Source organism: Piliocolobus tephrosceles, unplaced genomic scaffold (genome assembly GCF_002776525.5).
Source record: "Piliocolobus tephrosceles isolate RC106 unplaced genomic scaffold, ASM277652v3 unscaffolded_108, whole genome shotgun sequence".
Lineage (NCBI taxonomy): Eukaryota > Metazoa > Chordata > Mammalia > Primates > Cercopithecidae > Piliocolobus > Piliocolobus tephrosceles.
The window spans coordinates 1,495,962-1,512,372 of NW_022291865.1; the positions used below are offsets into that span (position 1 = coordinate 1,495,962).

Consider the following 16,411-nt stretch of genomic DNA (forward strand, 5'->3'; position numbering starts at 1 on the left):
CACCGCGCCCGGCCTAAAAAAAAATCTTATCAGGCTGGGCGTGGTGGCTCACACCTGTAATCCCAGTACTTTGGGAGGCCGAGGCGGGTGGATCACCTGAGGTCAGGAGTTCGAGACCAGCCTGGCCAACATAGAGAAACCCCATCTCTACTAAAAATACAAAATTAGCCAGGCGTGGTGACGCATGCCTGTAGTTCCAGCCACTTGGGAGGCTGAGGCAGGAGAATCGCTTGAATCTGGGAGGCAGAGGTTGCGGTGAGCCAAGATCACACAATTGCACTCCAGCCTGGACAACAAGAGTGAAACTCCATCTCAAAAAGAAAAATCTTATCACTCAAAAATTCTAGGTGTTGTATAGATTATTTTCGCACACTTCGCAATCTATTCTTCTCCATTAGTCAAAATTTAAACAACTATTATTTAAAAATTAGAGTTATGTTTCAAAAGCTTATCAGTTTTGGCAGTTCATTTTTGTTATGATGAAGTATTCAGGATTTGGAAGTTTTTGGTTTATTGGTTTGTTTTTTAAGTAACTAATCAAAAATGGTTTTTGTTACATCCAGTTAGTATTACATTGAACTCAATTAAGGTTGGAGTATTGGTGAGCATTTATTATTTGAGTCATCTTTATCGTTCTTCATGCTTAGTAAAATATTTGAAATCAAGACAAACTCATTTTTCCTTTATCAGATGCATACTTCTACTGGAGGAGGGTTCTGTGACTGTGGAGACACAGAGGCATGGAAAACTGGCCCTTTTTGTGTAAATCATGAACCTGGAAGAGCAGGTACTATAAAAGAGGTAAGAATGCTATTTTGTTAAAAATTATTAACTATTTTAAGTTTGCTGAGGTTAGATAAGAATAAATGTTATGTGTATAGATTCCGTTTAGAACCCTGATATTTTTATTCTCATATTCAGCTGTAAGGAAATTTTTTTTTCCAGCTCCAGAGAAGTTAAGGATTTGATAATGTCTCTAAATTAGAGAGAATGAATTTACAATGAAAAGATGAATTCAGAGAATGTTTTGTTAAGCAATCAACTTGATACATAAGAGTGCACAGGTCGGGTGCTGTGGCTCACACCTGTAATCCCAGCACTTTGGGAGCCTGAGGCAGGTGGATCACCTGAGGTCAGGAGTTCAAGACCAGCCTGGCCAACGTGGTGAAAAGCTGTCTCTACTAAAAATACAAAAATTAGCCAGGTGTGGTGGCACATGCCTGTAATCCCAGCTACTCGGGGGTCTGAGGCATGAGAATCACTTGAACTTGGGAGGTGGAGGTTGCAGTGAGCCAAGATCATGCCACTGCACTCCAGCCTGGGTGACAGAGTGAGACTCTATCTCAAAAATAAAAATAGTACACAGCATATAAGCCTAAATGAACAAAAGGAAGTAATTATTAATAGATAAGAGTAGCATATAGTGAATTAGTAGAGCTGATATATACAGTAATTGCTTTTCTTAAAGAACATGTCAATTAGATTAAATAGATACATCCCAGTCAAGGAAATAAAAAAGTTTGAGCAAGCCCAGATATAGACAATTAGAAATGAGAATAGGGAAATAACCATAGAATCACAGATACAGAAGGAATCCCAAGGATTATAAAATACTCTTTTAGTGATTTTGTGCAATTATACTTGAAAATGGATTATCTTATCAGATAGTATAGAGTACAATATTTTTATTCAAAAGCAGAGAGAAAACTTGGTCAGTTACATTGAAGAAGTTCAGAAAATGGTCACAAAAAAGTACTTGCCCCAGAATGCCATGTTCAGAAATTTTACAGATGAATTATTTCACAACTTCAAGGAATATAGTTTTTGTGCTCTTTAAACTGTTGTGGCTATCCCTAAAACAGCAAACACCTGTAGGGCACATGTGTTGATCTTTTAAGTACCATTCTGCTCTTAAACTATGACACTTGTTGTCAGAAATACCTGGTTCCAGGTCTGGGTCAGGGAAAGTGTAAGCTCATGCAAAAAAGAATGTAGGACCCAGCTTGAAAAGGTTCACATTGAATAATCGAAGCATAATTGAATTGAATTGAAATAATTGAAGCACTTGAATAATTGAAGCATCAAAAGAAAAAACAATAAATAACCAATATAATTGATTGAATCACATTGAGTATATAAAAATCCATGAGTTCCTAATGAAACCTAAATGAGAGCTAGATGAAGTAAAACCTGTCTGTCACAATGACAACTAGCTGTACTGTCAATTTCTTACTATTAAAATTGGTAAAGAGAGTGAAGTAAGCATTTATCCTGCCTTTTCAATAAGAATTGTATTTCATGGTAACCAAGTATCTCTAGTTCATTAGGAAAAGCTTTTCTTTCTGGAGAAATGCTAGCTGATAGAGAAGGAATGATAGAACTAGAAAAATCAACATTTTGTCAACCATAAGGAAATATTTGATTCAGACAAGGATGCTAAAATTCTTAAGACTCAGGTGGATGAGGAACATTATTTACTTACTTCTAAATTATTGATTATTCGCTAGTCATAAGGGGAAAAAACAGAACTTTTACAATTTTACAATGGAGTTGTCGTACTGTCATCACCTGAAATCAGTCATTAGTATTAACATCATCATTAATAATGAAGTGATATGGCATAATAAGCTTTTTTTTTTTTTTTTTTTTTTTTTGAGACATAGTTGCCCAGGCTGGAGTGTAGTGGTGTGATCTCAGTAACCTTCACCTCCTGAGTTCAAGCAATTCTCATGTCTCAGCTTCCTGAGTAGCTGGGATTACAGGCGTGCGCCACCACATCCAGCTAATTTTATATTTTTAGTAGAGATGGGGTTTCATAATGTTGGCCAGGCTGATTCAAACTCCTGGATTCAAATGATTCACCTGCCTCGGCCTCCCAGAGTGCTGGGATTACAGGTGTGAGCCTCCATGCCCAGCCAGCATAATAAGCTTTTCATATGATATACAATGAAGTATATAGTTTTAACATTTGAAAGCCAATGTAATACACCATATAAATAGAATAAAAACCACATTATCACCTCAGTAGATGTAGCAAAAACATTACAAAATCCAATAGCCTTCCATGATAAAAATACTTCAACAAACTGAGAATAGAAGGGAACTTCCTCAGCCTTTTTCATAGTTGTTCTGATAAAGGACATCTACGAAAAACTCACAGTTAATATCATAGTTAATGCTGAAACAGTGGATGTTTTCCCCTTGAAGTCAGAAACAAGACAAGGATGTCTGCTTTTGCTATATCGGCTCAATATTGTATTGGAGGTTCTACCAAGGAATTTAGGGAATAAAAGTAGTTAAAAGGCATCCATGTTGGAAAGGGAGAAGTAAAACTAGCTCCGTTTGCAGAGGACATGATTTTGTAGACACTAGGCTATTTTATCAATTACAACCATAAAATATACACATCTTCGGCCATGAAATACACGCAACTGGTGGCTCACGCCTGTAATCCCAGCACTTTGGGAGACCCAGGCAGGAGGCTTACTTGAGGCCAGGAGTTAGAGACCAACCTGGGCAACAGTGATTTTGTATATGAAAAATCCTAAAGAATCCATAGTTATTTTTTATTCTATTTGTATGGTATATTACATTGATTGATTTTTAGATGTTAAAACTATGTACTTCATTTTAAATCATATAAAAAGCTTATTATGGTGGCTGGGTGCAGTGGCTCACTCCTGTAATCCCAGCACTTTGGGAGGCTGAAGTGGGTGGATCACTTGAGGCCAGGAGACTCCATCTCTACAAAAATTTAAAAATTACCTAGGTGTAGTAGCACATGCCTGTAGTCTTAGTTACTCAGGAGGCTGAGGTGGGAGGGAAATACAAGTAATTTTTGTAGCATTATCTTGTTACAAAATCTTACAATGTTGCTGATGTTTTTACATTATTTTTTACATCCTGGCCAATACTTATTGTTTTCTGCATTTTTTGTTATAGCCACCTACGTAGCTGTGAAGTGGTATCTCGTTGTGATTTGGGTTTGCATTCCCTAATGGCTTATGATATGGAGCATTCAAGTGGATTTTATAACTGATTGACTTGAACAAGCTTTTTATTAATGTTCTGTAATGAAAAGAACATTGCTTTTTTGTGGGAGTCAAAAGAACCAGATTTTAGTCATGTTTCTGCTCTTTATAAGCTCTGTGATCTTAGATGAGTTCCTTATCTTTTTTTTATGGTTAAGTACCTGACATTAAATTTATCATCTTAACCGTTTTTTTTTTTTTTTTTTTTTTTTTTTTTTTTGAGACGGAGTCTCGCTCTGTCGCCCAGGCTGGAGTGCAGTGGCCAGATCTCAGCTCACTGCAAGCTCCGCCTCCCGGGTTTACGCCATTCTCCTGCCTCAGCCTCCCAAGTAGCTGGGACTACAGGCGCCCGCCACCTCGCCCGGCTAATTTTTTGTATTTTTAGTAGAGACGGGGTTTCATTGTGTTAGCCAGGATGGTCTTGATCTCCTGACCTCGTGATCCGCCCGTCTCGGCCTCCCAAAGTGCTGGGATTACAGGCTTGAGCCACCGCGCCCGGCCCTTAACCGTTTTTAAGAGTATAGTTCAGTAGTGTAGATATAGAGTTCAGTAGTGTTAAGTATATTCACTAGTGTAACAGATCTTAAGAACTTTTTCATCTTGTGACACTGAAACTCTATACCCACTAAACAACCTTCTGCCTACCCTCAGCCCTTGGCAACCACCTTTCTACCTTCTGCTTCTATGATTATGACTACTTTAGATACTTCATATGAGCAGAATCATACGGTATTTGTCCTTCTGTGACTGGCTGGGTTCCATTTCTTTTCGATGTCATTAATACCTGTTCTGCCTTAGAGAGTAGCCAGGAGGATCTGGGGAAGCAAGTTGTGAGAAAAGTCTTTGTAAGCTATAAGGGATAAACAATTGTTATGTGATATCATCATAATTAGCTACTCAGAAAGGCAGGTAGGAACATTTGTAAGAGAGTATTTCACTAATGGGGAGACTCCATGGTTCTGCCTCCTTTTTGTCATCAGTAACACCAACTCGGCCACAAGGGGTTAAGCTAACCCGATCTAAATATATAGCAACCCTGTTGAGCTCAACTTGAATTCATTCCTGGAAGATGTTGTAATGAATTCAGCAAAGTGATTATTTTAACTTAACATTTCCTTCCTTATCCATTTATTTGTATGCAATCTTGACTAGTATGTTTTTCTGTGCTTTTTTATAGAATTCACGCTGCCCGTTGAATGAAGAGGTAATTGCCCAAGCCAGGAAAATATTCCCTTCAGTGATAAAATATGTTGTAGAAATGACTATATGGGAAGAGGAAAAAGAACTGCCTCCTGAACTCCAGATAAGGTGGGGAAAACTGTCAAACGGAACAAGTTTTAGTGATGGTTATTTATATTGTAAAATGTTGTTTGATAATTGTTTTTGTTATTTACTGCCTAATTATTGTTAGGAAAAATTCTTAGTGACTTATCTCTTGGGAATATTTCAAAATGTCCGTTTGTATGATATACTTTGCTAGGCACCATCTAGAAGCTAAGCCAAAAGAATAGTCTATCAGGAGCTTTGAATTTCTAGGAAAAAAATATCAACATTTTTGGGGTCTTGTTCTAAATGGTTTATAAGGACCTAGCAGCCTCTCATCACACTAAGTAAATAAATTGCCCAGTTTGATCCTGGCCTGGACTAATGTCCAGTTTCCTCAGGAGGTTCGTGAACAAAGATAGGGACTTTGAAACAGTGTATCTCCCTGTAGCCCAGGTTTTTAGCTGTTGTCCTGATCAAGAAGGTTGGATGGGAACGAGGAAATGGCCCTTTCCCCTGTGCTTTGGTATCTAGAATTGTTGAAATTATAGGGATGTAACTTTTTTTTTTTTTTTTTTAAGCTAAAACTCAGCAGTTTCTGGTAGCCATAAGTCTTTCAGTGACAGTAATATTTGCTCTTAACTTACAAATGCCATAAAAGAATTCTGGACCTGGTATGAAGATAACTTTCAGCTGTGTGAGAATTTTTCTACCTGTGTAATATTAGGATTTTCACAAAATTGCAGCACAAATCTAAATAGTCATTCTTTGAGTTTACTATTTTTGTTTGTTTTGTTTTAAAGGGAGAAAGAAGTAAGAATTCTAATTAATAGAGATATTAAATATATTATTAAATGTACTATTTTGACTTATTAGGTCAAAAACCACTTGTGGAAATAAATGTTATGACAAACTGTATCCACAAATATGTTAATTTCCAACAGGTGTTAATGTCAGTTAAACCTTATAAGTCACTTTATGTTGATAAACATAATATGAGCCATCTGCCCATCAAAAAAAGGAGGATTGCTTGAGTATCGTTGTATATGTGAGTAGCATGGGTCTTTGGGTTCACGCATCTGAATTCTAGGCCCTCTCACTGTCTATTGGAACTGTGACCATGACATATTGGTTTTTTAACCCCTTTAGGTCTCTGTTTTCTAAAATGAAAGAGGGCTGAGAAAATATGCCCCTCAGAGTTTTGAGAATCAATTGAGTGTATTGTAAAAGTATGTTATATATTGTTTAAAACTGGGAACATAGGCCAGGCACAGTGGCTCACACCTGTAATCCCAGCACTTTGGGAGGCTGAGGTGGGCGGATCACGAGGTCAGGAGATCGAGACCATCTGGCTAGCATGGGGAAACCCTGTCTCTACTAAAATATAAAAATTGCTGGGCATGGTGGCGGGCGCCTGTGGTCCCAGCTGCTTGGGAGGCTGAGGCAGGAGAATGGCATGAACCCGGGAGGCAGAGCTTGCAGTGAACTGAGATGGCGCCACTGCACTCCAGCGTGGGCGACAGAGCGAGACTCAGTCTCAAAAAACAAAACAAAACAAAACAAAACAAAACAAAACCTGAACATATATGTAGCCCATGGCAGCTGTTTTTCCATATCTTGGGAAATCCTCATAACACTCTTGAATGTAGATATTATGTTCTATTTGGAGATGAAAAAGCAGTCATCTCAGCAAAATTAAAAGATTAGGTGACCTGTCTAAGGTCCGGTTGCCAAAATGACAGTGCTGGTGCTTAAGTCTATACTGTATACTTTTTAAAACTTTAACTTACATGTACATTAATACCAGTATCACTTAAATAGAAAGTAAAAACAAAAATAAATTCAATGAAGTCTGTTTTTTATTACTTGCTTCAAGGTTCTGAGCCTGAGGCCTGTCTCCTTTTGTCAGAATAGGAGATAAGCAAGAGTTAAGGGTAGTATTAAAAACGTACAGTCAGCCCAAGACAGGCAGATCACCTGAGGTCAGGAGTTCAAGACCAGCTTGGCCAACATGGTAAAACCTTGTTTCTACTAAAAATGCAAAAATTAGCCAGGCGTGGTGGTGGGCGCCTGTAATCCCAGCTACTCCGGAGGCTGAGACAGGAGAATCACTTAAACCCAGGAGATGGAGATTGCAGTGAGCTGAGATCACGCCACTGTACTCCAGCCTGGGTGACAGAGTGAGATTCCATCTCAAAAAACAAAGAAACAAACCCCAAAACATACAGTCACTAAACTGAAAGTTTTGAAGGTAATATGAAAAATTGGGGGAAAAACATGGAAAAGGAAATATTTTTATCAGAGTTTTAAAAAGTGATGGCACTATACCACTTAAAATCAAATTCTGGGCCGGGCGTGGTGGCTCACGCCTGTAATCCTGGCACTTTGGGAGGTTGAAGCAGGCGGATTGCTTGAGCTCAGGAGTTTGCAACCAGCCTGGAGAACGTGGTGAAGCATCTCTACAAAAAATACAAAAATTAGCTGGGCCTGGTGACACGTGCCTGCAGTCTCAGATACTTAGGAGGCTGAGGTGGGAGTATCGCTTGAGCCTGGGAGGGAGCGGTTGCAGTGACTCGAGGTTGTGTCACTGCACTCCAGCCTGGGTGACAGAGTGGGACCCTGTTTCAAAAAAAAAAAACAAATTCTATATTACTTTTATGGTGTTACTTTTCTACAGGTAGGAAACTACACAGATGTTACATACTAATTTTGTCTATTTTTTTTTAAACTTTTCCTTTGTTTATTTGATTAGTATCTAAATATGTGTTTGTTTTTTTTCTAACAGGGAGAAAAATGAAAGATACTATTGTGTCCTTTTCAATGATGAACACCATTCATATGACCACGTCATATACAGCCTACAAAGGGCTCTTGACTGTGAGCTTGCAGAGGCCCAGTTGCATACCACTGCCATAGACAAAGAGGTTTGTGGTCTCCTTTTGAATTACATTTCTGTTTTCTAAAAGCTTCCTGGCAGCCAGGTGTTGACTGAAGCCCTTGCTCAGTATTGTGTTAGGTCTGACCATCCTCTCCATTTATTCCATACATCCTAGGTAAATTGGTTAGAGCTTCAGTTTTGTGTGTGTGTGTATCATAATTTTAGGTAACTGTTTATAACTTTCATCTTTTATTTTAAATAATTAGAAAGTTACTGAATTTGGGCGGGCGTGGTGGCTCACGCCTGTAATCCCAGCACTTTGGGAGGCCGAGGCGGGTTGATCAGGAGGTCAGGAGGTCAGGAGATCGAGACCCTCCTGGCTAACATGGTGAAATCCCGTCTCTACTAAAAATACAAAAATTTAGCCGGACGTGGTGGCAGGCGCCTATAGTCCCAGCTACTTGGGAGGCTGAGGCAGGAGAATGGCGTGAACCTGGGAGGTGGAGCTTGCAGTGAGCCAAGATCACGCCACTGCACTCCAGCCCGGGCGACAGAGCGACTCCATCTCAAAAAAAAAAGAAAAAAAGAAAGTTACTGAATTTATTTGGCAAAGCGTAGGTAAGAATGTCATCTCAACTTTAGTCTGGTCCTATAATTCTTTATTGAATGAATGAATGAATAAGTGCATGAATTACGAAAAGTTGATCATTTCTGAGGTCTTAACATGTTTTATTTAAATTATTTTTCGAGTAATATTAATTCTATGGCTCAGTTTATTTAACATCCATCCGGAGCAAAATGGGTTCTTCAGGTAATATGAGTATATAAAAGAAATATTAACCTCATCCTTGCCCTTGGGTGCAGTATAATCTAGAGTAAGAAATAGCATGACATTAGTCATTTAATTTTTTCATTTTTAATGTACTTTTAAAAGATACATGGTTTAATATAGAATTAGAATATGTGGTTAACTTTCTCTGTGTTTCGTATGTGTAGCTTATGTGATCGCAAATCATTAATGAAAGAGCAAATGAAGTGAAAAAAACAAAAGGGTGTGAACAGCTAATAATAGCTAACATTTACGAAGTATTTACATATGTCAAACATGGTATACTTTATATGTAATATCTCACTTAAGCCCTATAGCCATAAGTCAACTATTTTGAGATTGATACTGATATTATTATCTCTATTTCATAAATCTGTATTTATACCTGGAGAACTAAGAGGATCAATATCTTGGCACACCAGTAACTCATTCTGAGTACATAAGAATTCTGGTTAGTGGCCAGGCGCGGTGACTCACACCTGTAATCCCAGCACTTTGGGAGGCCAAGGCACGTGGATCATGAGGTCAGGAGATTGAGGCCCTCCTGGCTAACACGGTGAAACCGCATCTCTACTAAAAATACAAACAATTAGCCCAGCATGGTGGCGGGCACCTGTAGTCCTAGCTACTTGGGAGGCTGAGGCAGGAGAATGGAATGAACCCAGGAGGCGGAGCTTGCAGTGAGCCGAGATCGTGCCATTGCACTCCAGCCTGGGCGACAGAGCAAGACTCTGTCTCAAAAAAAAAATAAAAGAGAGTTCTGGTTAGAATAGCACTCTTGAAAGTTTAATGTTCACATGAATAGATCTTGTTAAAAATGCAGATTCTAGGGGCCAGGTGCTGTGGCTCATGCCTGTACTTGTAGCACTTTGGGAGACTGAGGTAGGAGGATCACTTGATGCCAGGAGTTTGAGACCAGCCTGGCTAACATAGCGAGACTCTGTCTCTACAAAAAAAAACTGAGACAAAACAAAATATAAATTCTGATTTGCTATGGGGTATGCAGTTCAGTTCTTCATTTCTAACAGGTTCCCAGGTGATTTCTAGTAGGTTTGCTATTGGGTATGCAGTTCTTCATTTCTAACAAGGTTCCTAGGTGATTTTGATACTTCCAGTGCAAGGACCACATTTTGGTCAGCCTATGTTTTCTCCAACATTTCTCTTGTATATAAATAAGTCTCTGTTTGCTCAGAGGCTAAAAAGATCAGTTATTTACTGATATGACCAGCATGTAAATGTGAACTGTGTTTTCTTCTAAGTTTTGGATGACCTCATAAGTTACATATAGTCAAGTGGAAGTGATAAATGTATGTTAATCATTGCTGGTCTCAGATTGACTGTGTTTCCAGATTCCTTATAATTTGACATAACTCTAAAGTATTTTAAGAAGTGTGTTCTACTCTTTGGCTGATAGATTCCTGAAATTAGATTTATTGTAAGGAAGTGAAGAACATAAGTATGAGTGAGTTTTAAGAGGAATGGTTGAAAGCTATATTTATTTACAGTTAATAAGATTGAGAAAAAGAGAGATAGGTAAGGTAGTCCTTAAAGAACACAAGAAAGATGAAGATTTAGCAGGCAAAAGAAAAGGAAGAGAATAAGCATTCCTGTACACCAACAGCAGGCAAGCAGAGAGCCAAATCATGAATGAACTCTCATTCACAATTGCTACAGAGAGAATAAAATACCTACGAATACAGCTAACAAGAGAAGTGAAGGACCTCTTCAAGGGGAACTACAAACCACTGCTCAACAGGACACGAACAAATGGGAAAAAACATTCCATCTTCATGGATGGGAAGAATCACCATTGTGAAAACGACCATACTGCCCAAAGTAATTTATAAGTTCAATGTTATTCCCATTAAACTACCATTAATGTTCTTCACAGAATTAGAAAAAACTACTTAAAAATTCAAATGGAACCTAAAAAGAGCCTAAATAGCCAATACAATCCTAAGCAAAAATATAAAAGCTGGAGACATCATACTACCCTACTTTATACTACTAGTCTATAGTAACCAAAACAACTTGGTACTGCTACGAAAAGAGACACATAGACCAATGGAACAGAATAGAGAACTCAGAAATAAGACCACACACCTAGAAACATCTGATTATTGACAAACATGACAAAAACAAGCAATGGGGAAAGGATTCCCTATTCAATAAATGGTGCTAGGATAACTGGCTAGCCATATGCAGAAAATTGAAACTGGACCCCTTCCCTATACCTTATACAAAAATTAACTCAAGATAGATTAAAGACTTAAATGTAAAACCCCAAGCTATAAATCCTAGAAAAAAATCTAGGCAGTACCATTCAGGACATAGGCATGGGCAAAGATTTCATGACAAAAACACCAAAAGCAATTGCAACAAAAGCAAAAATTGACAAATGGGATCTAATTAAACCAAACAGCTTCTGCACAGCAAAAGAAACTATCATCAGAGTGAACAACCTACAGAATAAGAGAACATTTTTGCAATCTGTCCATCTGATGAAGGTTTAGTACCCAGTCTACAAGGAACTTAAACAAATTTACAAGAAAAATACCAACAGCCTCACCAAAAAGTAGGCAAAAGACATGAACAGACACTTCTCAAAAGAAGACATACATGCAGGCAGCAAACATGAATAAAAGCTCAACATCATGGATCGTTAGAGAAATGCAGCCAAAAAAAGGAACAAGATCATATCCTTTGCAGGGCTGTGGATGGAGCTGGAAGCCATTATCCTCAGCAAACTAACTCAGGAAAAGTAAACCAAACATGCATGCTCTCACTTATAAGTGGAGCTGAATGATGAGAACGCATGGCCACTTGGTGGGGAGCAACACACACTGGGGCCTGTCAGGGAGATCGAGGTGGGAGAGAGTATCAGGAAGAATTGCTAATGGATCCTGGACTTAATACCTAGGTGATGGGTTGATCTCTGCAGCAGACAACCATGGCACACGTTTACCTATGTAACAAACCTGCACATCCTGCACATGTAACCTGGAAATTAAAAGTTGAAGAAAAAAAGGTAAGGAAGAGAATAGGAAAGGAGAACCAATCAGAGGAAGAAAGAGAAAAGTGGGCAAAGAAAGAAAAGGCGAAAACAATAGAGATAGGAAAAGAAGACAGAAAATAATAGAAGAAAGTGAAATGGGGTATTTAGCAAACATTTTTTAGTCCTTCAGAATGATACCGGGTTTAGTCAGATGTCAATACCTATATCACTGTTGCTATGCTGTAGTTATAGGTCATAGAATGAACTTTAAAGGTTAATCAGGCTTATGATTTTCAACTATAGTACTAGTTGTACAAAGTAAAATCTACTTGGGATGTTAGATTTTCAGAACAATTATTAAATATATATTTATACCCTGTCTCATTCAGAAAACATTAGGTGGCTGTAATCACAAAGACCTTAAAAGACAGTCTTTAAATATCCTTCTTAGGAGAAAAATGGAGCCTTTTGTTTTTGTCCTGGTAGGACCCTGTTTGATGGTAAAGTTGTAAGATAGGGCCGGGTGTGGTGGCTCACGCCTGTAATTCCAGTACTTGGGGAGGCTTAGGCGGGCGGATCACCTGAGGTCAGGAGACTAGTCTTGCCAACATGGTGAAACCCCGTCTCTACTAAAAATACAAAATTAGCCGGGTGTAGTGGCACATGCCTGTAATCCCAGCTACTCAGGAGACTGAGGCAGGAGAATTGCTTGAACCTGGGAGGGGGAGGTTGCAGTGAACTGAGATTGCACCATTGCACTCCAGCCTGGGCAACAGAGCGAGATTCTGTCTCAAAAAAAAAAGATGTAAGATAGGAAATAGTGAAAAACCAGTGAAATTGGCCATCCTTATATTGAGAGCACAATATCGCTGGTCCTCTAACTTGTGCTTTTAGCACTTAGAAAGTTTGTTTCTCTGACTGCTTTGCTTGTTAGACAACTCTCATTCTTAGAAAAATTGTTTTCCTGTTTTCAGCCAAAATCTGTCTCTATGTGTTTTCCGACTAATTTCTTATAGAACAAACCAGAAAAGCTCTTCTTTTTCTTTCAGGTGACAACCCATCAAATAGTTTTTAAAAACTTTTATGTTTGTTTTCTTCTGTTTTCTTCAGCTGTCCTATGATAATCTCATACTGATCAAGCTCTATTTCCTTCTCTTGGCCTCCTCCCCCGGGTAAATAATAGTTTATCAAAGATTTTCTTAAAATGCGTAAAACAGTCTGTTTTACAAACCCTTAAATATACACACTTTTAGTGAACTCTAAGTGAGTTCACTAAACATTTATTAAAGCTCTTTGAGGAAATACCAAGATGAATTAGATTGAATCTGCCTTTGAGGAAATACCAAGATGAATTCAAAGAATTATTCCCTACTGTTCTTATGAAAGAAACAGTCATTCAAAGGCCGGGTACGGTGGCCCACACCTGTAATCCCAGCACTTTGGGAGGCTGAGGCAGGCGGATCTCCTGAGGTCAGGAGTTCTCGACCAGCCTGACCAACATGGAGAAACCCCATCTCTACTAGAAATACAAAATTAGCCAGGTGTGGTGGTGCATGCCTGTAATCCCAGCTACTCAGGAGACTGAGGCGGGAGAATCACTTGAACCCAGGAGGTGGAGGTTGCAGTGAGCTGAGATCATTCCATTGCACTCCAGCCCGGGCAACAACGAACGAAATTCCATCTCAAAAAATAATAATAATAAAAAAAAGAAAGAAACAGGCATTCAAGAAAAAATTTAAAGATGTAATGGTGCTCTTTTTAAGTTCATATTTTTAAAAAATTAATTTTTATTTTAAGAGACAGGGTCTCACTATGTTGCTCACACTTGTCTTGAACTCCTGGGCTCAGGTGATTTGCCTGCCTTGGCCTTCCAAAATGCTGGGATTACAGGTGTGAGCCACTGCACCCGGCTTCTGGGTCACATTTTTGCCGTCTTATGTACAAGGTTAATATTGCAGACTACAAGAGAAAATCTTAGTAGATAATCAGATCTATTATTGTAGGAGGATTACTGTGAGCTGTCATGATCTTAGGACTCTGAAAAGGCACATACCAGTAGGAGAAACCAGTGTCCCAGGAGAATTGACTTGCGAAAGCATGGGGCTGTGCTTTGTCGGTTTTCATATGGAATGGAAAGATCTGTGTCTCCCAGTGTTTGCCCTATCTCTTCCTAGCATTTCTTCCTGTTACTGCTCTCCTCTGCAGTCAAAGTGGGGAAGGCCTGTAGCTACAGCTAATCTATCTACTGATAGGTTGTCTTGTTTTGGGGTCCCAAGGCTCCATAAGGTGATGGTGATTGCAAGAAAAGCTTTTTAATAAATGATTATTCAAAAGGTAAAATAGGACATGAGATAATGTTGTACACCCAATTAAGGTGAAAAATGTACTCCTTGGCTAGAAGAAACTGTGTTGCAGTTAGTCTGTTTTACAAAACCTTAAAGATACACACTTGTAGTTCTGTGCTTTCAGCTGTAGTGTGAGGATAAAGGTAACCTATTAGAAATCACTTGGAAAGAATTTTTTTTTTTTCGGAGTAGACATGCCAGCCCAAGCCTAGGAAATCAGAATTGGGAGTGTGGGGAAGAGAATAGGAAAGAAATGCTCGTGTATTTTGAAAACACTGCCTCTCTTCAGTTGATCTACTCCCACCCCTGTATTTTTTGGTCATTAAGAAAGGTTATTTTTGTTGGATTTCTGTAGTCCCAGCTACTTAGGAGGCTGAGCCTGGGAGTTCAAGGCTGTAGTGAGCTTTGATCACACCACTGCCTTCCAGCCTGAACAACAGAGTGAGACCCCATCTTCAGTCAATCAATAAAATTTTTAATGGTGGTAAAATCTACATAACATAAAATTTATCATTTTAATCTTTTTCTAGGTATACCGTATACTAGTGTTAACTATCTTGTCATGCAACAGATCTCTAGAACTTTTCTATCTTGCAAAACTGAAACTTTATATCCATTCAACAATTCCCCCTTTTCCCCTCCCTCTATCCCCTGGCAACCACCAATTCTACTTTCTAAGAGCTTGACTATTTTAGATATCTCATACACGTGAGATCATGCAGTATTTGTCTGTTTGTGACTGGTTTATTTCACTTAACATATATGTCCTCAAAGTTTATCCATATTTTATCAACTATATGACATGTATATGTATATGGTATATGTGGTATGTGTGTATATATATATGTATATATGTATACACATAAATATGTACAGTGTTGTACTGTACAGTATTGTCCTGTATACAGTATATACACACACACACACCATATTTTGTTTGCCTGTTCATCTTGTCAGTGGACACTTGGGTTTCTTCCACCTTCTGCTATTGTGAATAATGCTCTTGTGAACATGGATCCACAAAAGTCTGTTCAAGTCTTTGCTTTCAGTTCTTTTCGGTACATGCCCACAAGTGGAATTGCTGGATCATATGGGAATTCTATTTCTAATTTCTTGAGGAACCATCATATTGTTTTCTATAGCAGCTGCACCATTTTGTATATTCTCCAGCAATGCACAAGGGCTTCTCCACATCCTTGTCAGTACTATTTTCCCTAGGTTATTGGGGTACAGGTGGTATTTGGTTATATGAGCAAGTTCTTTAGTGGTGATTTGTGAGATTTTTGATGCACCCATCACCCCAGCAGTATACACTGCATCCTATTTATAGTCTTTTGTCCCTCTTCCCCCACCCACCCTTCCCTCAAAGTACCCAAAGTCCATTGTATCATTCTTATGCCTTTGCGTCCTCATAGCTTAGCTCCCACGTATCAATGAGAACATACGATGTTTGGTTTTCCATTCCTGATTTACTTCACTTAGAATAATAGTCTCCAGTCTCACCCAGGTTGCTGCAAATGCCATTAATTCATTCCTTTTTTATGGCTGAGTAGTATTCCATCCTGTGTGTGTGTGTGTGTGTGTGTGTGTGTGTGTATACACATGTGTGTGTCTATATATACATATATGTGTGTTTGTATGTGTATGTGTATATATGTGTGTATATATAGATATGTCACAGTTTATCCACTCTTTGATGGGCATTTGAGTTGGTGCCATGATTTTGCAATTGCGAATTGTAACTGCTAAAAGCATGTGTGTGCAAGTATCTTTTTCTTTTTTTTTTTTTTTTTTTTTTTTGAGACGGAGTCTTGCTCTGTCGCCCAGGCTGGAGTGCAGTGGCCGGATCTCAGCTCACTGCAAGCTCCACCTCCTGGGTTCACGCCATTCTCCTGCCTCAGCCTCCCGAGTAGCTGGGACTACAGGCGCCCGCCAACACGCCCGGCTAATTTTTTGTATTTTAGTAGAGACGGGGTTTCACCGTGTTAGCCAGGATGGTCTCGATCTCCTGACCTTGTGATCCGCCCGTCTCGGCCTCCCAAAGTGCTGGGATTACAGGCTTGAGCCACC

General features: G+C 38.9%; 1 protein-coding gene across 2 annotated transcripts in view; it reads left to right on the plus strand.

The window, feature by feature from the left end:
* The window catches only part of LOC111529161 (E3 ubiquitin-protein ligase UBR1), a 158,966-nt gene that overhangs the window by 29,758 nt on the left and 112,797 nt on the right, over positions 1-16,411 (plus strand). For both annotated transcript variants that reach the window (XM_023196014.2, XM_026447834.1), the window contains exons 4-6: positions 691-801; positions 5,209-5,339; positions 8,080-8,218. In XM_023196014.2, the coding sequence (XP_023051782.2) occupies positions 691-801; positions 5,209-5,339; positions 8,080-8,218 (381 nt within the window). The remainder of the gene's footprint in view (positions 1-690; positions 802-5,208; positions 5,340-8,079; positions 8,219-16,411) is intronic.